Source organism: Penicillium psychrofluorescens (genome assembly GCF_964197705.1).
Source record: "Penicillium psychrofluorescens genome assembly, chromosome: 1".
Lineage (NCBI taxonomy): Eukaryota > Fungi > Ascomycota > Eurotiomycetes > Eurotiales > Aspergillaceae > Penicillium > Penicillium psychrofluorescens.
This window is the reverse complement of record NC_133439.1, coordinates 5,074,603-5,097,905: the sequence shown is the minus strand read 5'-3', so window position 1 is coordinate 5,097,905 and position 23,303 is coordinate 5,074,603. Positions and strand designations below refer to the sequence as shown.

Here is a 23,303-nt window from a genome sequence, read left to right as displayed (position 1 = left end):
GCGTCACACGAAGACTTAATATAGCTTAGACGGTCTTGCCATATTTACGGTTCTGCAGCTCCTTGGGTTGAGGGGGTTACGACGCTCCGCTCATAGTTACCCAGGGATGAGAAGCATACGCCATCGCTCGTCGGCCTTACGAGGCGCTGCAGAACTCCCTTCATACAAGCGATGTGGATCGTGGTAGATAAAATTATTCTTTCGTAAATATATATGTACTGTATATTCGTTATTCATCACTCTCTTCGCTGCTCCGCAGCTTCGCCTCGTAAGAACCTGCCAACCTCCTGCTCAGCGGCCGTCGAGTGACCGTGGCTATCCTTGTGGGCTGAATTCCCAAACAGGCACTGCCAGAGATCATCCTGTTTCACCAATTCTCCACCCGAGGAGCCGCTCGCCATCAAACTGGTAAGGCTTGCGTCTTGCATTTCCAGCGAGTTTGCAGAGTCGATAGCCGTCTCACTGAGATTGTTGATCAGAGTTTCATCGACATCGGTAGGCAGTGTCGAATCCCTTCGCTTATCTTTCTTCTCTTTCTCGAAGATATGGGCGAGTCGACGCGCTACCGAGAGCTCATAGATCGATTCCTCCACTGTGCCGGAGACGAGATACATCCACACCGTAGTCGGGCGGTGCTGGCCGATTCGGTGAACACGCGCAATGGCTTGAAGCTCGATCGCGGTGTTGATAAGTGGCTCGCACAGGAACACATGAGTCGCGTTAATCAAAGTCAGACCGGATGATTGTGCTTTGCCATGTAGCAAGAAGCATTCAACCTGAGGTGGGGATCAGTACATTTCCGTGCACCGAGTAAAGGGTAGAGTGACGTACCGAAGGATCCTTCTTGAATCGTTCAATGCCACCGGGAGCATCGACGCTGCTGTTCACGATTCCGAATCGCTGAAAGGCTCTTTCCAAGACGGTTAAAAAGTTTTTATATTGAGAAAAGACAATCGATTTGGTCCCTGGGTCATGCTCCCGCAGCCACATAATATGGCGAGCGAGGGTATCGACTTTGGTCCCGAAAGAGCCATTCAAGTCAATGAGCTTGATCTCTCGGAGGAGTCCAGAGTTGATATCACTGTAGATAGCATTGTTTGAATGCCGCTCATGATCGAACTTGGTGGGCGACTCTTCCTCCTGCGCAACAAGCTCTTCTGGTTTGTACGTGATTTGATGAAAATCTCTGAACTTCAAAGACTTTTTGCACATCGGACAGGTCCGGTGTTGTCGCCACCACAGTCGCAGGCAATCAGAGCAGTATTTGTGGCCGCACACAGTCAGCACACCGATTTCAAAACTAGACTGGCAAATGATGCAGATCTGAGCATTATCGTCAGAGTTAGTCTCGTCTCTGAGATGAATGAGATAACGTCTCTTTGATTTCAAGGAAGAAATTTTGCCGTCCAGAGCTTCTTCTTGGCGGAGCTTTTGCGCAAAAAGAGCATCATCCAACGGTTTCCCTGAACTCTCTTCATCATACGGGGCGACGGTGTCGGAAATCTGCTGCAGGTGCCGGTAGAACTCCAAACGATTGTTCATAGTATCGCGAAACATTTCAACCTCTCTCTCCAGGCTGGCGGAGACCTTGAGCTGCTCTGCAGCCATCTGACCAGCGTTCTTCAAGACCATCTCAACCAGTTCAAGCTCTGCACGAGCACGCGAGCTTCCGCTATTGGCCTGCCATTCGAGAGTGGTGGTCATACTCCGAAGCTCACTGACAAGGCCGCGCAAGGACCCGAGTTCGGGGTCGGGCATGAGTTCACTGCGGGTGTTCATGATCTCGAGAAAGAGTTTGGGTGATGGTCCTTCATCTTTTTGAGCCTGAACAATACCAGCCTTGACCTCGTGGGAAATGAGAATGTTCTTTTGTCCAGTGAGAGCATCGTGGCGATCTGCATACATGGAGCGCAAAGCCTCCATATACACGTACATCTCGTCTTGATGCTTCGTCGACGCCTCGTATTCGTTGCCCTCGAGTTGTGCATCTTCCTCCTGGTCGATAAGAGACTGCGAAACAAGCTTGATCATGACATCGCGCCATTTATTGTATTGCTCGGCATGGGCATTCAAAGCTTCGCACAAATCTTCAAATTTGTTGAGCAGCCGGTAAGACTCGAGGCCCCTGCTGAAAAGCTGAGGTTTCATTTTTGGGACATGCACCAATTCCTTTTTCTGCACTTTTGTTTTGATAATTTTCATGTACCGCTCGGTCTTCCGGGAGATGTCCGTCAGCATCTCCTTACGGATTAGCTTTGCAGCCTCATATCCCTCTTCTTCCTTTTTCTCGAGTGCTTTGAATTCTTCAGAGTCGGCTTCGGTGAGACTGGTATCCGTCTTGATCTGGTAGTATGCATTCGCTGTGAAGAATACAGCAATGTGCTGGACCTCAAGGGCAGCCCGCAGCTTCAGACGGCACTGGCCGAGGCGACTGTTTTTGTCAACTTCTTCGTTCTCATCGTCACTCATACCGTCAGCTGCTACTGTGCCTTCATCGGCGCCAGAAGCACCTTCCCGGTTCACCAGGCGCTGTAAGCGCAATTGGTTTCGGCTATCTTCGACCAGCTCAGTAGCATGATCAAGGGCCTTCTGCCAGAGAGCGAGTGACTCTTTACGCCGCTTCGCATTTTCCAGCAGTTGGCCCCGCCGAAGTTGGGATAACAAAAGTGTGCGTTCCTCTGCGCGAATGGCTGTATCAGTAGACTCGATCATGACATCCAAGACTTCGTCTACAGTACGCAAAGGACCATTGCCGCCCAATGCTCGACGGTTGCTGCCGCTCACTTCAGGATGAAGGCAAGTTTGTCGAAGTCTCGTCAACCAAGAGCGCATTCGTTCGACAGTACCGGGATCGCTGGGATTCCAATCACCGCGAAATGGGGCGCCTGAGGCATTGAGACCACACTCCTCGCACATTTGCTCAAACAGTTGCCCGTAATGCTGCTCTTCCACTGCAGTGAACGGAATGGTGATAACTATGCGCTTCTGACGAGGTAGATGAAGCTCATCGCGCACACGGTCTTTGCTGTGTCGTAGAGCTATTGTGCTGATAATGCTCACCAACACCGATCCGAATCGTGAGTACAGCCGTTTCCATAAAGAATTTGAAAAGCAGAATGGGCTGTAATGGAGGAACAATAGAAGGCCAAACAGATCATCGATGTTTTTCCGAAGCGGTGTACCAGTCACAGCCCACGCATTGTGTCGAGGAACCAGCCGAGCCACTTTGGCTGCGTTACTAACTCCACTCTCGATCATTTGTGCTTCGTCGAGACATACACGCCACCAGGAGATGCGGACCAAAGGTGTTTTCCGAGGCTCGAACCTCTTTTCGTGACGAAAGCTTCGCTTGGGGGCCGCGCCGGCGTAGTGGATTTCGCGGGCAATGACATTGTAGGTGGTGAGAACGACATCATAACCTGCAAGCTCTTCCACAATACTCTGGTCTGATTCATCTTGGCCACGCTTGATGCCGGTGTAATGGTGAACACGGAGATTCGGGACATGCTGCTCAATTTCTTGTTTCCATTGTTCAAGGATTGCAGGAGGGGTGATGATGAGAGTTGCACCAGACAACTTCAAACCATCTCCATCTGGGTCGGGCTTCAGCTGAACCTCTGAAGAGGAGAAGCGGTTGAGGCATATGAGCGTGATCATTTCCACCGTCTTGCCCAGGCCCATCTCCTCCGCCAAAATCCCACCTTTCAGATGAAGACCGGCGTCATACCACCTGGAAAAGTCGGTTGTGACAGTCATGAACAGATGACTAAAGAGGCAAGTTCGACCGTCGGCATCCTTCATCTCCTTAAAGGATGGTGGGAGGCCACCCTTCGATGCCTTTTCAATGGGAACCACTGTCCCATCTGGCTGAAGGGCCTTTCCTTCTCTCCATAACATCCAGCGTACAGCCCTCCTTTGAAATGGGAAAAGCTCACACTCGACTTGCGGACATTTAATTCGTGCAGAGGCACTGTCTGTATTGGGAGGGACGTGAACACTTTCGTAGAACTCACGAGGAGCCCAGGTTCGAGAAATGCCCAGCATTTTCTCTCGGTTCCCCTGCCTTTTTTCAGGGGAAGATGGTTGGTCATAATGCTCATGAAGTACGTATTTTGCAAATATTTCCAGGACAGGATCTTGCATATGAACAAAATCCGGGATTTCCAAAGAATCTTTCCAGAGAACAACCGTCTCTAAATTTATCGACCTTTGGGTTGGCGAGGAGCATATCGCAGATTGGTAGCAGGCGGTCGGAACTCGGTTGTAGTATCGATCCGCGCAAGCAAGCCCTTGAGCATGTTCCAGTTGTTCCAAGAGACTAAACACCCGTGGTTCTTTGAATTCGGAGACAAATATTTCCGCCCTCTCAGTATACGTACTTTTCAGATTTATCGTATAGAAATCCTTATCATCGTCGAGTTGATAGCCGCGAGTGACTTCTAGAGTGACTGGAATTCGGCGGGAGGAATCGCCAGAGGTATAAGGGTTTTCGTGTTTCAGAGTACCAGCCTCTGTAAAGTTCTATTTAGATGGTGGCGGAACGTTAGTCTTCGGCTCGGGTGGGAGTGTCAATGTACCGGAGGGGGGGCTTACCATGCGCAGTGTTAATCGAGCTAGTGGAATGTATCCCACGGGAATTCCAGTCATAAAGACTCCATTTTCTTCGGAAAGGCTATTGGGGCCAGATTTTGTGACCTTGCGCCGCTTGTTGGGACGGTTGTCGGTATTCCGCTCTTCGATTTCCGCAAGGACGGTGGCTAGTGACCGGGGGACCGCATCTGGATTCGAGAAAGACATCAGTAGATGCTCAGAAAATGCGATCGAATGGGGGTTGGAGATGCTACCTGCGATGTCCACTTCTTCTGCGATCACACTCATCCTGATCTCTGCCGAATTCTTCACCGTTGTTGCCACAACTGGGAAGGGTGGCAGAGAAGGCAAAACGCGCGCGACTTGGGATTCCTCTTATCTTATCGATTGGATCACGTGAACAAGTTCGGAAAATGATTGCTCCATGCGCGATCTATGGGGCTGCGCGCGCCGTCCCCGCCGACGAAGGTATGCCGTGAGTTTGAGGTTAGGTCATTCAAATAATTCAAACCACACGCGGATTTGGGAAACATATCATCTTGTTGCTGGCAAAAAGCTCCACGGCTTGGGGTGGATTCGTGACGGAATAGCGATATGGGAGGAACTTGCGGCCGCTCGATGCGAAAGCCATCCATGGATCAAAGACCGCTTCTTTCTGCCTCGGTTCCCCGCAGTAATTTATTGAACGGGGTTTACCATGATTAGGAGCGACTATACAATACAAGGTAATCGGATGGGACGGGCTCATTATCCTCATTCTATACTTTGAGCTGTCCAATCAGGGCGCTCCACTCGGAAAACACGACTTTTCCCGGTCTTAGTCATCCATCTCTCTTCCCTCCCCGTCCACCTTTTCCTAGATCAACCGAAATCATCACCTTGGTCACAATGGCGCCTCCGAAACATGTGGCAGATGTGCCACGGAGCATCCTGCCTCGTCTGACCTGGAACAGCTCTTCGTCTCGACCGACGCTTACACCCTCCCACCATCCCGCCCTTGCAACAAGACAGCGGCAACAGCGCCAGGGCTGGAGTCCACTCGCCCGCCAGCTGCATTCCCTGAGTGCATATCACCCGCCTTCTCAGTCCTTTTCCTCGAGCCGCTCACCTCGCGACACCTCTACTACCACCGCGCGACGGGCTTTGACCTCATCCTCTGCCACGCGTCCTTCACCAGAACCTCTCGGCAATCCTGTCCGACACAATGGCGTATATGTTGCAATATTCAATCCAGCTCGGCGCGCGTTCCATGCAACTCCAGCTCGGCGCCGTGAGCATCACTTCGACACTCTGAAATTCGTCAAGCGGCTCCAGGATGAAGGGTTTAGCGAAGAACAGGCCGTCGCTATGATGCGGGTCTTGAACGATATCATCCAGGAGTCGGTCCAGAACCTGAGCCGAACCATGGTCCTTCGAGAAGGTGAGCATCTTCCCCGGAGTGTCTTTGCTATCCCCAGCTAATCACCAACTCAATAGACTCAGAGAGATCAACATATACGCAAAAAGTCGATTTCGCCAAACTGCGCTCCGAACTCCTAAACGCAGACTCCACCGAGGCCCAGCTGACTCGCTCCTCGCACGAGAAAATCGCAGCGGACCTCGCGAAGCTCAACTCACGACTGCGCGACGAAATCGGCCGCACACAGGCCTCGGTTCGGCTAGATCTCAACCTGGAGAAGGGACGCATCCGCGAAGAAGCCAATAGCCAGGAGATGCGAATTAAGGAGACGGAGACTCGCATTGAACAGGAGGTGGCTGGCTTGCGGGAGCGCGTGGAGGCGGTCAAGTTCTCGACGTTGCAATGGCTGATGGGTGTTTGCACTGGTACCGCGGCCCTGATTCTTGGTGCCTGGCGGATATTTATGTGATAAACCTGGGTTGGGAATTGGCTTGCATTGATCTGGAGTGTTTTTTTTTTTTTTTTTTGGATCTTGATACACAGCGAGACCCTCCGGTCAAACCTTTTCCTTTGTATAGATACTTACTATGTACACCACTCTCCTCGTCTAGTTAACAGTAGAGGCAATTCCAGGTTTTTCTGGCTTGAGTTATCGCGCTCAGATCGTAGCGTAACAACTAAGTGTTTTGCCTAAATGTCAAAGGTCGACTCCGCGGGGAAGCGAACTGATAACTAAATCATTTAGTTCATGCTTATCAGGGGTAACGTTGCACTCGGTTGGGCTGGGGAAGCGCCGAGGCTCCAATAAACAATAATGGCCATTGCTCCTCCCCTATCGTAGTCAAATTCCTGATTTACCCCTAGATTTATTTAGGGTCCGTCTTGGCCCTCGCCTTAACAACAATTAAGATTTTTCGGTTCCAGATCCAGGGTGGTGCACACAGCCTCTGAGCCAGGATCAACAAAGGTGGAATAAACACGCCAGGATGATGCTCCGGGCCGTTTCATGGACCTGTTTCCTTCTGGGACATGTTCCGCTCGTGGTTTCAAATCCATCAGGCTTGCAGGAAGTGTTCGAGGTGTATCAGCCGGTGCCATTCGCGCCCGAAAGCAACAATGACTGCGACGTGCAAGTTTTGCTCATGGACCATGTGTTTGGGGCAAGCTATGGCCAGCCGTTTGTCGGTCAGTCATCCTGCTACTAAGAATTGTTGTTCATCAGACTCATTCTTCCTCCACCAGGCAATTATACTCCGCCAAAGTGCAATTTCGACACCGTTCGCATTAACTTCACTGTTGAATCCCGAGGGAGACAGTATGATCGCCTCGCTCTGATGTATCTGGGCGATTACGAGGTCTTCCGAACTTCAACGGCGGAGCCAACAAGTACCGGAATTACCTGGACCTACGTCAAAGAAATGTCGCAGTACAATTCCCTCTGGCAGTCGCCCCAGAAGGTGATTTTTGACCTGGGTAATGAGATCACCGATGTGTATACCGGCTACTACAACGCCACCTTGACTGCTCATTTCTCTCATACCGGAAATGCAAAGACTGCGGACATGATCTTGCCCATTTCGGCCAGGAAGTCGGCATCCGATTCGTCGAGTGATTTTCAATTGCCCACTGACAACGCCACGGTCCAGTATAAGATCCCAGCCGAGGCATCGCGCGCTGTTGTATCCATCTCGGCATGCGGGCAATCCGCGGAAGAGTTCTGGTGGGCCAATGTTTTCTCCCAGGACACCTGGGACTTCAACAGTACCATTGGCGAGCTGTACGGATATTCCCCTTTCCGGGAAGTTCAGCTGTACATTGATGGGATGTTGGCTGGTGTGGTCTGGCCATTCCCCGTTATCTTCACTGGAGGCGTGGCCCCGGGATTCTGGCGACCGATTGTTGGCATTGATGCCTTTGACCTTCGGCAACCCGAAATTGACATCTCTCCGTTCCTGCCACTCGTTCAGGACGGCCAGGAGCATTCGTTTGAGATTAGAGTTACCGGGCTGAACATCAGCGCGGATGGCACGGCGACATTTGCTGACACCGTTGGATCGTATTGGGTCGTCACGGGTAATATCTTCTTGTACCTTGATGGGACTTCATCTCGCGTGGTTCATGGACACAGCCCTCCCACCATCGAAGCGCCAGCGCCAAAGTTCTCCGTCATGCGGCATCTTGTTCAGAACCAAACCGGATTCAACGAAACGTTGTCGTACTCGGTGATTGCAGAGCGCACGTTCAAGGCAACCTCATCCCAGTTCTCGTGGTCCCAGAAACTGTCGTATTCCAATCACGGATATCTCAATCAGCAAGGACTCAGCCAAGTCAACGACCAGCACACCTGGGGTGATAACGCCATCAGCGAGGTTGGAGAAAAGGGACGCTCGAGCAGGACCTCGTTCGAGTATCCCCTGCTGGTGAACAACACCTATGCTCTGACCGCGAACAGCATGACGATCGACGCCTGGATGAAGCGAGGACTGGACATCGACGCAGATGAGGGACTGGGCATATCCACGTACACCTTAACCTCGGGCCCGGTACGTCTTCACACCAGACAAGCAGGCTCGGCGCACTATCAATCGGTGGACAACCAGAACTCGACGTCGTCGGGTGAAACGATCGATGAGTTTGAGGGCACTGCGGATGGTCAGGCATATAAGCGGTCCGTACGGGCGATCAATGGGACTGTGGTGGCTGATACCAATCCTGGAAATGGGGCGTCAGTGTCTTCTCATACTCCAAATGTTGGGGCTCTCAATGGGTTGGGAAGAGACAGCGTGAGAAGTATGCTGGGCAGAGGACCAGGCAGACTGTAAATAAATACGATTTTATGGCAGCTGAAGACAAACAGATCAGGGTAAGGTATAAGAGTACTTTGCCGTTTGAGAAAATGTTTCCTTCCCCGGTAATCTGCCTGTCTCTCTCTCTCTTCCTCTTCCTCTTCCCCTTCTTCTTCTTCCTCTTCCTCTTCCTCTTCCTCTTCTTCCTCTTCCTCTTCCTCTTCCTTCTCTCTCTCCTACCATCCACCATCCCATCTCCTGACATTACTCCAGGCTTTCTTCCAAGTTTGTTTGCCTGTGTTCTCCTTCCTCTCTTCTTCTTTTCTTCTCATCCACCATCCGTCTTTCTACACCTTCCTCTCTCTTCTTCTTTATCTTCTTCGTCTGTTCTCGCCAACCACCTGTTCCCCCCTCCCCCAGCTCTCTCTCGTCATCAACAACCTGTCTCAATCTCCTTCTCAACCTCTGGTCTCACCACGGCCACGAGATGTCTGAAAGTGAGAAGAAAGTCCAGGTAGAAGCATCCTCTCAGGCAACCGGTGAGCAGTCTCCCAAAGCAAAGAAATTCAAGGCTGTTCATCGCCCGACTTCTGAGAGTAGCAGCTTCTGGGAGAAACATGACGGCAAGTTAGTTACTAGCCTCAAGAAGTGAGTCTTTCTTTAAGGCCCTTACTAGACAACTTGCTCACAATAAATTCAAAGGTATTTTGACTCGGGAGAGTATTCAGATATAAAGATCTGCTCAACGGAGAGGGAGTTCAAGGTCCACAAGTTGGTGGTTTGCGGACAGTCCGAGTACTTCGCGCGGGCTTTTAACGGGAACGGGAACTGGGTTGTAAGTGGCTCAAATGCGGCCTCTGTGCGTAATACTGATCTGAAAAAATTCTAGGAAAAGGAGGAAAAGGCCATTTATCTCAAGGAGGATCACCCTCGTGCTGTGCTCGCGATGATCTTTTTCTTTTACGGCTTTGACTGGTCCTCGCCCAGTTTCGACCGCGGCGACCTTTCCTACCCAGTACTTTTGGTAATGCTGTACCAGCTTGCAGACAAGTACGCCATTCCTTTATTGAAGAAGCAATCGAAAAACTTCTTCGAAAAACACATCAAGGTCATCTGGATTGGATCAGACTTTCTTCTTGCCATTGCTGAGGCATATCAACGTACTATCAAATCGGACCGAGCACTGCGAGGCCCCATCGTGAAGACCTGCCTTGAGCATCTCAAAGTTCTTAAACAAAAGGAGGATTTTAAAAAGATACTTGAAGAAGTCGACGGCTTTGCAGCTGACCTTGTGCTAGAGTTTGGTCAACTCAATGGTTCATTCAAGCTATACTGAAAGGGAAAGCCGAACCTTGGTTGAGCAGGGTTGCAAGAAACCATGAGGAGTTGCGGGCGAAGGATTTTTCACACACTACGAGAGTTTCTCTATCAGTCACATGTGTCCTATCTATCCCATGTTCCCTCGGACAGTGTGCATGGGGGGGAGATGGTAGGTACCAGCACTGGGTTTGCAATGGTACTGGATTGAATAGGCGGTGATGGAATTCTCATAGAAAGCTAACAGATTTTGACGAAAGAAGCCGCAGATTGTGATCATTGTCTTGCGCTTTAACTACAAGTATCAATCTCAGGGCTTGGCCATAAACCCCGGAATCATCACGCTGCTTGTTGAAAGCTGCCGGGTGATGCTCAAGACCATCCACGCACTCCGTTCCAAAAACCCGCACCGTTCTTGTGACAGTCCTGGGTCAATAATCAGCAATATTTTCTCAGTCGGATCAAGAAAAGCGGACATTTTTGCATGAATTGCCATTCCTGCCGCGGCCGCAATGCTGGATCAATAAATTAGCAATTTTTTGAAGAACTGTTCAAGAATTCGTATGTACCTTCATGCCGCGGTTGTATTAGAGCCGGCATCCGCGCCTACCATCCTCCGCCATGGCCTCCACGGCCTCCGCCTCCTCCATGACCTCCTCCTCCACGACCTCCTCCTCCACGACCTCCTCCTCCACGACCTCCACCTCCACCTCCACCGCGACCTCCGCCGCCACGACCTCCACCGCCGCCACGGCCTCCACCTCCACCACGGCCCCCTCCTCCTCCTCGTCCTCCACCTCCACCCCGGCCTCCGCCACCTGGGCCGCCGTCATGACCGCCAGGTCCCCCATCAGGGAGCCCGCCTTGCTCAATTGCACCCTCGTTAGCTTGGTTCTCGCCCGTGGGGGCTGCAATAGCCAGGGCCGCGAAGAGGAGGGCTAGAAGTGTCCAGGGACGCATTTTGATAGGCAATTGTAAGGATGATTTTGAGTATAGAAGTTGGATGGAACTGAAGCCACCGGACGAGAAGAGCGGTCCCTTTATAGATGTAGACCGTAGATATCTTCCCACGGCATAGCATCGTCTTGCTCTGTGAAACAGCTCCGGGTGATACAACAGCTTGTGTTGACCGAGTCGCAGGAGTTTGCCCTATTGCGTAGCGAAGTCTCAGCACATCAAAAAGTGACATACTAAGATCAGAGCAGAATTGAGTGTCGGTCAGTCTGAATCTATTTTGTGCTACATACCCTGAACAGCTAAGCGAGGCGAGTCCGATGGGAAGATACATCGAGCAAACACGGCCTCAACCAAGTTGATGACTGTGTTTCCTGCAGTCAGCACGGAGGTAGTAAAACAGCTGAAATCTGGAGCGTCACAGCATCAGCCATCGAGTCGTAAGTTTCAACTGTGTACCCAAGGTATATCCACCGAGTCGAGTGCACCCAGACCTTCAGCTGGAAACACCAGATCCTACATGGCTCGTGCATCTCGGCAACCCGCAGCTTGTCCGAGCCTAGAACAATATCGGCTTTTTCTTAACGGTTCAGCCAGCCAAGATTGGTCTACATACTTGCTTGCAAGATCCTTTGTACAACATATCCCCGCGCAGGTCGGGACACATATGGATCTGACTCGCGTCTTGCTGGGATGAGGTACTTAGTGCAGACCGTGAGCTCACTCGAGTTAGCCGAACATGTGAAATAGCAAAGCCTTGATTGATCCGTGCAACTCAGGCTGGCAAACAGGACACAGAAGAGCTTTCTGCTTATTGACAGACAAACAATTAGATCGCACCGTCCCCCAAACTCCTACGTGTGCGTTTACCTCGCAGAGAGAGAAGGAACAGTCAGAGATTCTTTCTATTATTTTCAACTAGATGTCATAAACTCCACATGCAGACGCTATCACAAAGCCGGTTCAAGAATCCGGGTATTTTTCTCGGTTGCACCTAAAGCTGGAAGAGCTCCTTGATGAGCTGCATGGTGTGGTCGGGGTCCTCGACCGCATGGCCGATTGTACGCGGGTCCTCGTAGATCTCGTTGTCGTTCCCACCGGGGAAGCACTTGTCGCCGAAGAAGTGGATTTGCGTATACTCGGCGCCGGAGATGTTCTTCTCCGCTTCGACGTGCTGCAGGCAGAATGTCTTGTCCCAGCCTGTTGGGAAGACGTCGAAGGAGATTTGGCCGCCAATAGAGAAACTATTTTGGCGGGTCCTGTTAGGACCATAGGTAGAAAGGAAAGGTTGGGAATGTAACTTACGTGAGCCCCCAGTCGGGGAACTCCTTCTTCAGTGCTGCCACCATGTCTCGGCGGATATGGTGGATCGCATCATACCTGAATGAACTGTCAGTCTCCAGGAACAGAACGAAGTACGGCCACGAACGCTTGAAACTCATCCCGCTCCTCCACGCTGGCATTACGGCCAATGGGGCTGACGTTGATCATGCCATTCCGGAACTCCACAAAGGTACCACGCTTCTTGGGCAGCTTGGTGCTGGCAATATACTTGAGGCAAAAGTCCGCCAGATCCTGGTATTTCTCCTCGCCGAGCCACTCAATGAAGCTGGTGCTGGCCAGTGGCTTGCCCTGACGGAAGGCCATCAGGCCGTTCTCCGGGAAACAAAAGTCGAAGAGGGTGGTGACATCGATTGCGCTTGTTCCTAGTTGTTCCTGCTGCTTGACCAGATTGGAGCCACCGACCTGGGGTGATTTTAGCTAAGCTGCTAGTTCACGATGAGGGAGGAAACTGACGTATCCAATGGCGCACTTGTGCCGCAGATTTGAGAGCAGCGCGAGCATCTCCGGGGTGGCAGACTGTAAAAATTCAATGTCAGTCGCATTCTGTTGACTGGGAAGACCAAGCACATACCCGCCGAGCCTTGGTGAGGGTCTCGTCGACATCGAAGAGGCAGATCACACCCTTCATGGGGCGCTTCTCCAGCGGAGGATAGATACTGGCAGCTTCAGTCATGGTGGGAAGGTAATGGCAATAATAACAATGTGAGAAAAGAAAAGCAGCAGTGGGGGAGAAGATAAATATAGAAGACGAGGGGTGGCCGCAAGCGGTGAGCAAAAGACGGCCCGAAGTGGATCTGGCCAAAACGGCCGAGTAAGTTAGTCAGTTAGTAGGGTTGACTAGTGAATGGTATCGACAAGTAAACAATCCAGGCTAAATAATTATAAACTGTCGGTGACCATCTCTTCATCGATAAAAGAATTAACTGACTACTACGGGTGTGTTGGTTCGGTGAGTGACTGGGAGGCTGTTATCGATAAGAAGTATATACCTCTGTTCATGTGCGCAAGGCATCTCTAACTACACTATTGAACTAAATAATATGGCCAATCAATGATCCGAGGATCCATCGGCCAGTTTCTAACGCCTCATCCCAAAAAACAGCTCCCCCCACGACGACACGACTACCGTCCCAGTGTGGTCTGAAACATCTTCGCCGCCAACTCTTTCAACAGTCGCGCCCGATCGTCCCCCGGTAGGTCCAAGAAAACCTCATAGACACTTTTGCCCTTGGCATCGCGCACAGCCCCGAGACGATTCCCAGCAACGGCACCAGCCACAGCCCCCGGGAGATTGGCCGCAATGAAGCCGATCGCACCGCCACTAACGCCTCCAACAACAGCCCAGAACCGCGACGTGGGACGAGCCCGTCCATCCTCATCACTGGCCATTCCTTCCTCACGCAACATCTCCTCAAACACAGTCCCAAACTGGTCGGTATCGCGCTCCTCGCGCTCGCGCGACCCAAAGCCGAAACTCGACCATGGAAAGCCGCCGGGCGGCACCGCTTCCTCTTCGACTTCCTCCTCGGCCTCGGCGTAGGCACGGGCTTCGTCATACTCGCGCCGGCGGGTTGGGTCCGATAGCGTGTAGTAGGCGTCGTTGATTTCTTGGAACTTGCGTGTCCGCTCCGGGCGCTCGGGCGAGTCGGCGGGGACGCGGTCGGGGTGGGACTTTAGGGATTCTCTGGATGAAAGGTTAGTGCTTTGTCCCGCGGACTGTGAGAAGGACGTGCCTCTTGTATGCGCCGCGGATCTGTTGGTAGGTGGCATCTTGGGCCACGCCCAGAACTTGGTCTAGAATCGGGTTAGAGACGATCGGTGGCGGGGAGCAGGGTTCGTACAGTAATCCGGAGCTTCTGTATAATCGTGATTAGTTTTGCGTACCAGGCAGGAACAGGACCGGGCACTTACTCGACATGGTTGGAAGTGAGAAGAAGGCAGAACAAGACACATGTGGACGTTTAACCAGTGACGTGATGGCAGCCTCAGGCACCAACGGAACCGTGGATCACCCCGTGTCCAAAGTATAGCCCAGCCACCTGATTTATCCTTATTCTCCGTCTCACTCTCCGTTTCAGCTCTCCCGGCACGACTCCTTTTCATCCGTGATGGTCTTGAGCTGTCCAGTCTTCTTCAATTGAACACATTGAGTCATTCCTGGCAATTCCCTCCAGCAGCCATTCCAGCCGATCCCGGTGGAGCAAACGTCCCCATCGGCCTGGACCAGCATTCCATCTACAACGGCTGACCTGCATCTATATCGTTGCCGAAGCATTGCCAGAGACAGACAGGAAAAAAAGATAAAGGGAAAAAATAGAGCATTGTGACACTCTTGATCTCTCACCAGCATCCTGAAAAAACTCCATCCTGAAACAACTCTATCTCCTGACAACATCCCCAACCTCAAAATGGGCTGGTTCGATGGCCGCTCTTCTACAACCCGGTCCAACCGCGCCTCCTCCCCCAAACTCTCCTACGTCCGCCGCAAAGCCTCACCCCAGCGCAGCAAATCCGACTACTCAACTTACCACTCGCGGCACTCTGCCCCCTCACTCTTCAACCTCGGCCGCAGCGGCGGACGCTCCAGTCCCGCCGCATCGATGTTCTCGGCCTTTTCATCCTCCTCGCGCCGAGCCCGGCCGCGCGAGGGCTTCGTGCAGCGCATGATTCATTCCATCAAGCGTCTGCTGCGCGATATCTACCGCTACATGCGCCGGCACCCGATCAAGGTCCTTTTGCTGGTCGTGGTTCCGCTGCTGACGAGTGGTGTTCTGCCGAAGTTGCTTGGGATGGTTGGGCTGAGACTCCCGCCGGGCGTATTGCATGCTTTAGGGGGAAGTGCGGCGAACCCGGGACACGGTGGGATTGGGGGTGGGTTGGGTGGATTGAGTGGATTGGGAGGTGCGGGTGGCATGGGTGGGAAGGGCTTGTCCGAGCTGGTTGGTCTGGCGAAGATGTTTGTTTAAATGGTGGTGCCTTGGATCACTTGGTCCTGTCGTTGTCGAGAGACCAGCCGATTCAACTCATAACGACCGTAATGATGTCTTGTTCCGCTCTTGAAACTGGCAGTGTTGGGCGGCCGACGGTGGTACTATAACGATGATAGTTCGACCTATTATTATTATTGGAATCTTTTTCTTGTTACCGCTCCCAATCAAGGACTGTAAATCTCTCTCTCAAACTCCCTGCCCCCTACCCATTTCGTCTCCCCTGTCAATCTATCCAAGCTAACAACCATCCACTCTCCAAATCCAGCCCGTAATGGAATGGAATTCCCTACCATTTCCCCAACAACTGTCAACAGGGAGCAAACATGGAACAAACTTTACTTCTATACTGTTGACTACGAGGAGGAGGGGCTCTTTAAACCAATCAATTCCCTTTCCGTAGCTTGCCATTCGCATTTAGAACGATGAGATCAGTATCCTAACTACCAATCAACTCAGGCATCACCCGATCTTTCTTCCTTGGAGTCGATACCAAAAGCTTGCTCCCCGTCAAAGATCAACGCAACTTCTTCCAGACTGTGACCCTTAGTCTCCGGGAACCAAAAGTAAACAAGGACAATTTCCACAGCAATCACACAACAATAAACAATATAATATCTCCAGCTGATCGCACCCATTGCAACAGGATTTGCATATCCATTAAAGATCAGAACACAAGTGGATGCAATCTGCATGATGTTCGTGCCCTTGGCTCGAAGATGAGTAGGCAGTACCTCGGTAACATAGACCCAAGGCGGACCATTGAGACCTGCGTTATAGAAGAATTGGTACATAAAGATCATGACGACAACTCCAGTTCCGAGGGAACTGTCGTGGAAGCCCCGTTCCTGGTTGATGGCCGAGAGAATTGTCCAGATCACGTAGCAGGTCAGCATTCCCACCGTGGAGAAGAGGAACAGCCTTCGGCGACCAGCCACTTCCATCAGGGAGGCCAGTGCAAGCGACACTCCGAGGTTGAACACTGCCAGGCCGCCATTGATGCGCAGCTGCTGCGGGTCCGAGGTGAGGCCGATCGAGTTCAGGATGAGGTGGAGGTAGTAGGCGATCAGACCGTTGCCAGATAGCTGCATCATGCAGGGCACTGCGATGATGATGAACAAGCGATGCATATTGCCGCGTGTGCTGAGAAACTCGCGGTAGCCAGTTTTCGAGCCGGATTTGGCGGCTTGGATTTGCAGGATGATTTCCTTCATCTCGTAGTCTACCAGTGGCGACTCGTCGTCTCCACCGGCGTGGTACTTGACCAGCACCTTCCGGGCGTCTTCATGGCGATCCTTTTGCACAAGGTACCGCGGTGACTCTGGAAGCATGTAAACAAAGACCACCTGGAGCAACGGAAAAGCACCTTGCAGGAGCGAGGGAATCCGCCATGCCCATGATGTGTTCGGCCCCATGAAGTACGTTCCATATGTGACCCAGGCAGCTAACATGGAACCTAGATACCACAAGTTGTTATAGTAGCCCACCAGGACAGAACGATGAGTCGGGAACGCAAGTTCGCTGACCAACATCGGGGATGCCTCCACCGCAATGAGACCTCCAAAGCCAATAATCATGCGGGAAACCAGAAACATGGCGTAGTTCTGTGCGGCACATTGAAGGACTGCCCCGATGACCAGGAGAGCCGATCCGATAAAGATGGGAAACCGTCGACCGGTGTGGTCGCATAGCCACGGGGCAATTGGAAAAGCCAGAATCTGGCCGAAGATCACCCCGTTCGACAGAGAGCCCAGCCGAGTACCGGCTGGGTTGTCGAAAAAGTTCTGCCATTGGCTCATAGACTGAAGACCGTTGAGCATCGATCCATCGTAGCCGTTGGTAGTCGAAGATAGATAGGGAATGATCATTCCCAGGTTGAGCAGAAGGAAATGACGCTGCTTATACCACGGCTTGCCGTTCTTTGGCAGCACGCTTTCAAGGCTCCATTCGCCGGGGCGGCTGTCATCGACATGCTGGACTTCAGCCATTGGCTTGTCGTCTGTCTGGCCCATCGGGATCGGGATGGTTTTGATTGGGGTTGGATAGCAGATGAATGATAGCTGTGCTGATCAGAACTGGGATCGTCGCGGTGCAGGCTCTAAATATATGACATTTTCCACCTCTAAAGGGACACCGACACTCAGAGGATATCCGTGACTCCGCAGGAAGGGGATGTGTTGATGAAGAGGTGCATGTCCCGACCAACGGCATTATGCTTTGTCTCGGGCGGGTTTGCTTTTCGTTACACGAGGCGTCTCGTGGAGAAGCTCATAGCGGGTCAGTGTGTATTCGGCATTTCAGGACCGCTCCAAATCCAGCACACCGTGGCGTATTGGACCGACCGTATTAGTGGCCGGGTAAAAATAATCCATGTTCCCCCGCGACAACCCCAACTTTCCCTCCCGTCTGGGGCAACAGGCAGTGCGTTCTGACCAATCTAGTCAGGTTCCACATTTCCATAGCCTTTGGAGAGATGAAACACTAACTCCAATCAGACCAAGCACTGGCTTAGTTGGGGTTAGCCGTACAATGAATACGAGCCAGTCGAAAAGACGAAACCCCGCGCATTGCCGAAACTCCGCTGGGTACTTAACTCGAGGAAAAGGGTCTCGGTAGGTGCTCATCCTGCGAGTCTCCCAGTCAAGGGGCCCGAAGAATGGAGACTGGCTATTTACCCACCCAATCGGAGACTGCAAACAAAGCGAATCCCCAGAAACGAAAGTATTCCCGCGTGGCAGCGATTTACCCTCGAAAGCGAGCCACTCAAGCCTGCCATACTTGCCGCTTCCGAAGAACGAAATGCGACAATGCTCGACCTTCGTGCGCTTCCTGCGTGAGACTAGGGGCTGAATGTAATTATCAGGAAAATGATCCCTCAACGTGAGTTGTATAAATCAAGCGATATTGAGTCGTAGTATCCGCGGAGCTTCGGAGGAAGGCTACTAACCGAGACGACAGATTCGATCCTGCGAGTCTCGCCATTCTGAAGCGACTCGATGATCTGGAAGTTCTGATCCAAAGCAAACCACAGGACCCATCTCCTTTGGCTTTCCCCGGGGACTTTCCATCGACATCGCCGTCTAACCCTCTCGGTGATGGCGACTTGAGCTCCGCGGCAACCGGCCAAAGAACTCAGCGGAAACTACCTCTCATCACCATTGAGGCCGCTCTGGAATGGCCTGTCTTTGATGACTACGACTTCAGTCGAAAAGTCCATTTGCTGAATCCCCCCGAAGAAAACATACATCAAGCAGGACTCCCGATCTCGGTTGACGTTGACCTCCACGAAGCCGACAGCCTGCTTAGGAGGTTCTTTGATGATGTGCACATCTTCAATCCCACCCTGGAAGAGGAGGATGTAAGAGAATATGTCAATATTGTTCGTTTGAATGGTATTGGCTGGGACGCCATGTCCTGCCTTCTGGTCACCACTCCCTCTCCATTCGGAGGTGCTCGACTGACTCGGAATAGCTTCTGATTTATGCCCATGGCTCGATTGCAAGACCACTTGTGAAGAACGGACCAGGAGTACCCTCAGCTTTATTCCACCAGTCGAAATCGTTCCTTCAAGCCGAAGCATACTTTTGCGCTGCGCAAAAGCGTATGGGCCCGTTGCTGGGCAGCAGTGGTGTGATAGAAGCACAGTGCTTCTTTCTGGCCGGTGTATATCTCATGACAACATTGCGACCAATCGCGGCATGGAGAATGTTTGTGCAAGCACTGGCCTGCTGCCAGGGGTTCTCCATCCTGCGCCGGAATGATCCTAGCTACGAAGATGAAGGGAATACTAAACAGACGATTTACTGGACTTGCTTCAAATCTGAGCTGTAAGTCTTTCGATTCCCAAGTGAAGAGGCATGCGACTTAACTGCACGGCAGAGAACTCCGGCTGGAGTTGAATGTTTCACAAACAGGTGTTTTGGATCTCAGCTATCCAACCTTATTTCCTTCTCCACCGGACCGACTGAAAACAAAGGACGAAGCCGCCTGGTACTTCTATCTCGCCGAAATTGCTTTACGAAGGCTCAAAAATCGCATTCTGGACACTCTGTACAGACATGACGCCGCATTCAACATTGAATATGCCATCCATGATTTTGAGGAGCAAACAGATGCATGGTAGATAAATCTTTTGCAAAATGGCAGCCTTGGACATTCTTGCTGACTGACTTGTTCGCACTTAGGCTAAGATCTCTACCGGAGACATTATCACTTGACGTGGGCAACCCGGACACAGACCAATACGAGCCCTTCCGATTCATCCTTAGCGGTCATTTTCTCGACTGCCAGGAGACGATGTACTGGCACTTTGTGGTCGAAGGCATACACGGTGTCGTCCGCAGCAGCAACGAGCATTTTATCCAGAAGGGACTGAAAGTATGTGTAGATAGGATCCAGCAGAATCGGTCGGGCTTCTATCACCGGCATCATGGAACATGGTTGATGCTTCGGTCTTGCACACGAAGTGCATTAGTTTTGCTTGCCGCTGTGCGGCGTGTCGAGCTTGCTGGCTTTTTACCACTGGGCTGGGAGGAGGCGGTGCTGGAGGTAACCAGGATGCTAGACTTTTGGAAAAACGAGTCTAGGGATATAGCTGAGATGCTGAATATTGTGCGGACACTGTTGGAGATGGAGGAAGACTCAGCTATTTAGTTTTATCAAAAATGTCTGCATACACAGATTTGAGTGAGCAACTTCTGCTCGAGATACACAGCGTAAAAGTAGAATCACATGAGATATCCCATGTGCTTTATATTTTTGTCCCCGTTAGAGCTACTTATTTAGCACACGATCCACTTCACGGGTGTTCTAAATGGGTGGATATTGTCTGGGCCCAGTCCAAGACCCTTCCTCCCGACATTCCGCGTTGCATGAACGTTGCAGTACTATTTTCTTATCGGACACTACGAGAGAAACACCCACGCTTGCCAGTCTTAAAATAGGATCTTTCAGCCAAATTAACACTGTTTTCAAAATAATTTTCTCAACCTAAAAACTGCTCATCTAACAATGTCAAACTTTGACATTGACGACGTGCTCCCAGAGCTTTCTCTGAATGAGAAAGTTTCCCTGCTTTCAGGTATACCTCCTCATTTCAGCCCATTGCACCACTAATTGTTGCCATAGGTATCGACGGTTGGCATACAGCCGCAATACCACGACTAGGAATCCCGTCAATCCGTACGTCAGACGGACCAAATGGAGTCCGAGGCACTCGCTTCTTCAACGGAGTTCCCGCAGCATGTTTACCCTGCGCCACAGCTTTAGGCGCTTCATTCGACACTGAGCTCATCTTCTCTCTTGGAAAGCTTCTGGGACTGGAATGCAAAGCGAAAGGGGCGCATGTGCTCCTCGGTCCAACTATCAATATCCAACGAAGTCCGCTGGGAGGACGTGGGTTTGAATCCTTTTCGGAAGACCCTGTTCTTTCCGGCTCCTTGGCTGCTGCTTACTGCTTGGGAGTGCAGAGTGAGGATGTCATTCCGACCCCAAAGCACCTTGTGTGCAATGACCAAGAGCATGAGCGTGTGGCTGTGAGCACACTCGTCACTGAGCGAGCACTGCGAGAAATCTATCTACTTCCATTTCAGTTAGCTATTGCTGGTGCCAACCCCGGGGCCCTCATGACATCGTACAATAAGGTCAATGGGTGCCATGCCAGCGAGAATCCGGATTTACTTCAAGATATTGTTCGAAAGGACTGGAATTACAAAGGACTGATAATGAGCGACTGGTCAGTATTTCTACTTTTAGCAAGATATGGCCGCCACTAACCAGGAGCAGGTTTGGGACATATAGTGTGTCGGAGGCTGTGAATGCCGGCTTGGACCTTGAAATGCCAGGTCCATCTCGCTTTCGAGGCCCGGGATTGGTACATGCTGTCACCTCGAACAAAGTCTCTGAGAGGACTATCAACAACCGAGTTCGCGCCGTGCTTGAGATGGTCAAACTAGCAGCCAAGTCAAACATCCCGGAAGACTCGCCCGAAACCCAACGGGATCTTCCTGAAGACAGAAAATTGCTTCGCAGAGCCGCCGCTGAGGCGGTCGTCCTTCTGAAAAACGATGATCAAGTTCTGCCCCTGGACCCGAAGAAAAGAACACTCGTGATGGGGCCCAATGCGAAGATTGCAGTCTACTGTGGTGGAGGCTCGGCGGCTCTCCCGGCGTACTATGCGGTGACACCGTTGGAGGGGATCACAGAATGCTGCACTGTAGGTGTTGATTTCACGCAGGGAGTGTGCGGCCATAAAGAGCTGCCACTTCTGGGACAACAGTTAAAGACCAAGGACGGCCGCCCTGGTTACATATTTCGAGTGTTCACCGAGCCTTCCAGCAACAAGGACCGACAAGCAGTCGACGAGTTGCATATGACCAATAGCTCTGTGTTTTTGATGGACTACAAGCATCCGAAGGTTCACTCAGACGTTTATTACATCACCATGGAGGGTATATTTGAGCCCACGGAGAGCGGCATCTATGATTTTGGCCTCTCAGTAGCCGGCACCGGAGAACTCTTCATTGATGAGGAGCTTATAATCGACAACAAGACCAAGCAGCGGCAGGGCACATCTTTTTTTGGGATTGGGACTCCAGAGGAGCGCGGCTCCAGATATCTCGAAGCTAATCAGCGATACAAAGTCTTTGTTGATTTCGGCACTGCCCCGACTTCCAACATGAAGTTGCACGGAGTGGTCTCATTTGGACCGGGAGGATTGCGAGTGGGAGCATGTCGCCAGATGGACACCGAACGTGCCATTCAAGAGGCCGTTGACCTTGCAAAGACGGTTGATCAGGTAGTGATGGTTGCCGGACTGAGTGGTGAATGGGAGAGCGAAGGATTTGACCGACCACACATGGATCTCCCACCAATGTCCGATCAACTGATTGATAGGGTTCTTGCCGTCCAGCCAAACGCAGTGGTGGTGGTGCAAAGTGGTACACCCGTGGCAATGCCATGGGCTCGACGCACGAAAGCTTTGCTGCACGCTTGGTACGGCGGGAATGAAGTCGGAAATGGCATCGCGGATGTCATCTTTGGGAACGTGAATCCAGTCAGTACCTACTAGATCGTGCCTTGAGCTGTGACTGACATGGCGTTCCAGTCCGGAAAACTACCGGTCACTTTCCCAGAGTGCATCGAGCAGAATCCCGCGTACTTGACGTATCGCTCTGAACGGGGAAGGGTGCTATACGGCGAGGACATCTACGTCGGCTACCGTTATTACGAAAAGACTAAAGTGCAGCCCCTCTTCCCATTTGGATACGGCCTGTCCTATACGTCCTTCCGTCTCTCGGGACTTTCCGCCTCCCAGCCCTTGGAGAAACTCAACAGAATCAAGGAGGAAGTCATCGAGGTGTCAGTTTCAGTAGAAAACACTGGGTCCTGCAGTGGTGCAGAGGTCGTTCAGGTATATGTTTCTCCGCCTTCAACTTCCAGTGTTGGGCGTCCTGTGAGAGAGCTCAAGGGCTTCAAGAAAGTTACACTGCAGCCTGGTGCGACGCAGGAGATTCTGATAGCCATTCCCCTCGGTCTGGCGACAAGTTTCTGGGACGAGAGCCTTTCGGCTTGGCTCAGTGAGGCTGGTGAATATACAGTCACCGTGGTCGGAACTGGGAAGGACAACTCTCTCTCGGCTGGGTTGGACATTGCTCACACAAGGGAATGGAGTGGCTTGCTTGGACCTGCGATCCAGAGCCCGTCTTTGCAAGTTAACGGCACTCACAAGGAGGATGTCAAATGTGTCTAAGCAGTTAGAACGGTAGAACTTCGGAGGGATTGCATTTGGAGCAGTCTATATAGTGTCAATAATCTCAAAGAAGTACATAGATCAGGCTGTTTTGGTCTCTACTGGGTATCCTATCCTCACGGCTTCTCAACAGATTGAGATTCTAAAGAACTTTTCCCCCAATGCAGACAAGCAAT

At 51.6% G+C, this 23,303-nt stretch overlaps 11 protein-coding genes across 11 annotated transcripts; 6 read left to right on the top strand and 5 right to left on the bottom strand.

The window, feature by feature from the left end:
• Positions 1-236: 236 nt before the first annotated feature.
• On the bottom strand, positions 237-4,878 carry PFLUO_LOCUS1933 (uncharacterized protein; the record flags this gene model as incomplete). The annotated part of the gene is given in 5 exon segments (XM_073779023.1): positions 237-776; positions 832-4,193; positions 4,208-4,318; positions 4,380-4,521; positions 4,594-4,878. The coding sequence occupies 5 exon segments, from the start codon at positions 4,876-4,878 to the stop codon at positions 237-239; spliced, it is 4,440 nt and encodes a 1,479-aa protein (XP_073636019.1).
• A 600-nt stretch (positions 4,879-5,478) lies between these two features.
• PFLUO_LOCUS1932 (mitochondrial) lies at positions 5,479-6,458 on the top strand (the record flags this gene model as incomplete). Its single annotated transcript, XM_073779021.1, has 2 exons — positions 5,479-6,010; positions 6,067-6,458. The coding sequence occupies 2 exons, from the start codon at positions 5,479-5,481 to the stop codon at positions 6,456-6,458; spliced, it is 924 nt and encodes a 307-aa protein (XP_073636018.1).
• A 517-nt stretch (positions 6,459-6,975) lies between these two features.
• Positions 6,976-8,811, top strand: PFLUO_LOCUS1931 (uncharacterized protein; the record flags this gene model as incomplete). Its single annotated transcript, XM_073779020.1, has 2 exons — positions 6,976-7,174; positions 7,232-8,811. The coding sequence occupies 2 exons, from the start codon at positions 6,976-6,978 to the stop codon at positions 8,809-8,811; spliced, it is 1,779 nt and encodes a 592-aa protein (XP_073636017.1).
• Positions 8,812-9,262: 451 nt separating this feature from the next.
• Positions 9,263-10,111, top strand: PFLUO_LOCUS1930 (uncharacterized protein; the record flags this gene model as incomplete). The annotated part of the gene is made up of 3 exons (XM_073779019.1): positions 9,263-9,423; positions 9,478-9,610; positions 9,665-10,111. 3 exons carry the CDS (start codon positions 9,263-9,265, stop codon positions 10,109-10,111), a joined length of 741 nt encoding a protein of 246 aa, XP_073636016.1.
• Positions 10,112-10,402: 291 nt separating this feature from the next.
• PFLUO_LOCUS1929 (uncharacterized protein) lies at positions 10,403-10,925 on the bottom strand (the record flags this gene model as incomplete). Its single annotated transcript, XM_073779018.1, has 2 exons — positions 10,403-10,518; positions 10,703-10,925. The coding sequence occupies 2 exons, from the start codon at positions 10,923-10,925 to the stop codon at positions 10,403-10,405; spliced, it is 339 nt and encodes a 112-aa protein (XP_073636015.1).
• Positions 10,926-12,040: 1,115 nt separating this feature from the next.
• On the bottom strand, positions 12,041-13,063 carry PFLUO_LOCUS1928 (Phosphomannomutase 1; the record flags this gene model as incomplete). Its single annotated transcript, XM_073779017.1, has 5 exons — positions 12,041-12,290; positions 12,352-12,426; positions 12,476-12,792; positions 12,844-12,906; positions 12,962-13,063. 5 exons carry the CDS (start codon positions 13,061-13,063, stop codon positions 12,041-12,043), a joined length of 807 nt encoding a protein of 268 aa, XP_073636014.1.
• A 449-nt stretch (positions 13,064-13,512) lies between these two features.
• PFLUO_LOCUS1927 (uncharacterized protein) lies at positions 13,513-14,308 on the bottom strand (the record flags this gene model as incomplete). Its single annotated transcript, XM_073779016.1, has 4 exons — positions 13,513-14,074; positions 14,124-14,184; positions 14,232-14,246; positions 14,302-14,308. 4 exons carry the CDS (start codon positions 14,306-14,308, stop codon positions 13,513-13,515), a joined length of 645 nt encoding a protein of 214 aa, XP_073636013.1.
• Positions 14,309-14,798: 490 nt separating this feature from the next.
• PFLUO_LOCUS1926 (uncharacterized protein) lies at positions 14,799-15,356 on the top strand (the record flags this gene model as incomplete). The annotated part of the gene is made up of 1 exon (XM_073779015.1): positions 14,799-15,356. One exon carries the CDS (start codon positions 14,799-14,801, stop codon positions 15,354-15,356), a length of 558 nt encoding a protein of 185 aa, XP_073636012.1.
• Positions 15,357-15,832: 476 nt separating this feature from the next.
• Positions 15,833-17,389, bottom strand: PFLUO_LOCUS1925 (uncharacterized protein; the record flags this gene model as incomplete). The annotated part of the gene is made up of 1 exon (XM_073779014.1): positions 15,833-17,389. One exon carries the CDS (start codon positions 17,387-17,389, stop codon positions 15,833-15,835), a length of 1,557 nt encoding a protein of 518 aa, XP_073636011.1.
• Positions 17,390-18,184: 795 nt separating this feature from the next.
• On the top strand, positions 18,185-19,500 carry PFLUO_LOCUS1924 (uncharacterized protein; the record flags this gene model as incomplete). The annotated part of the gene is made up of 4 exons (XM_073779013.1): positions 18,185-18,210; positions 18,336-18,735; positions 18,849-19,204; positions 19,257-19,500. The coding sequence occupies 4 exons, from the start codon at positions 18,185-18,187 to the stop codon at positions 19,498-19,500; spliced, it is 1,026 nt and encodes a 341-aa protein (XP_073636010.1).
• An 887-nt stretch (positions 19,501-20,387) lies between these two features.
• PFLUO_LOCUS1923 (uncharacterized protein) lies at positions 20,388-23,127 on the top strand (the record flags this gene model as incomplete). Its single annotated transcript, XM_073779012.1, has 4 exons — positions 20,388-20,457; positions 20,505-21,111; positions 21,162-22,422; positions 22,483-23,127. 4 exons carry the CDS (start codon positions 20,388-20,390, stop codon positions 23,125-23,127), a joined length of 2,583 nt encoding a protein of 860 aa, XP_073636009.1.
• Positions 23,128-23,303: the final 176 nt, after the last annotated feature.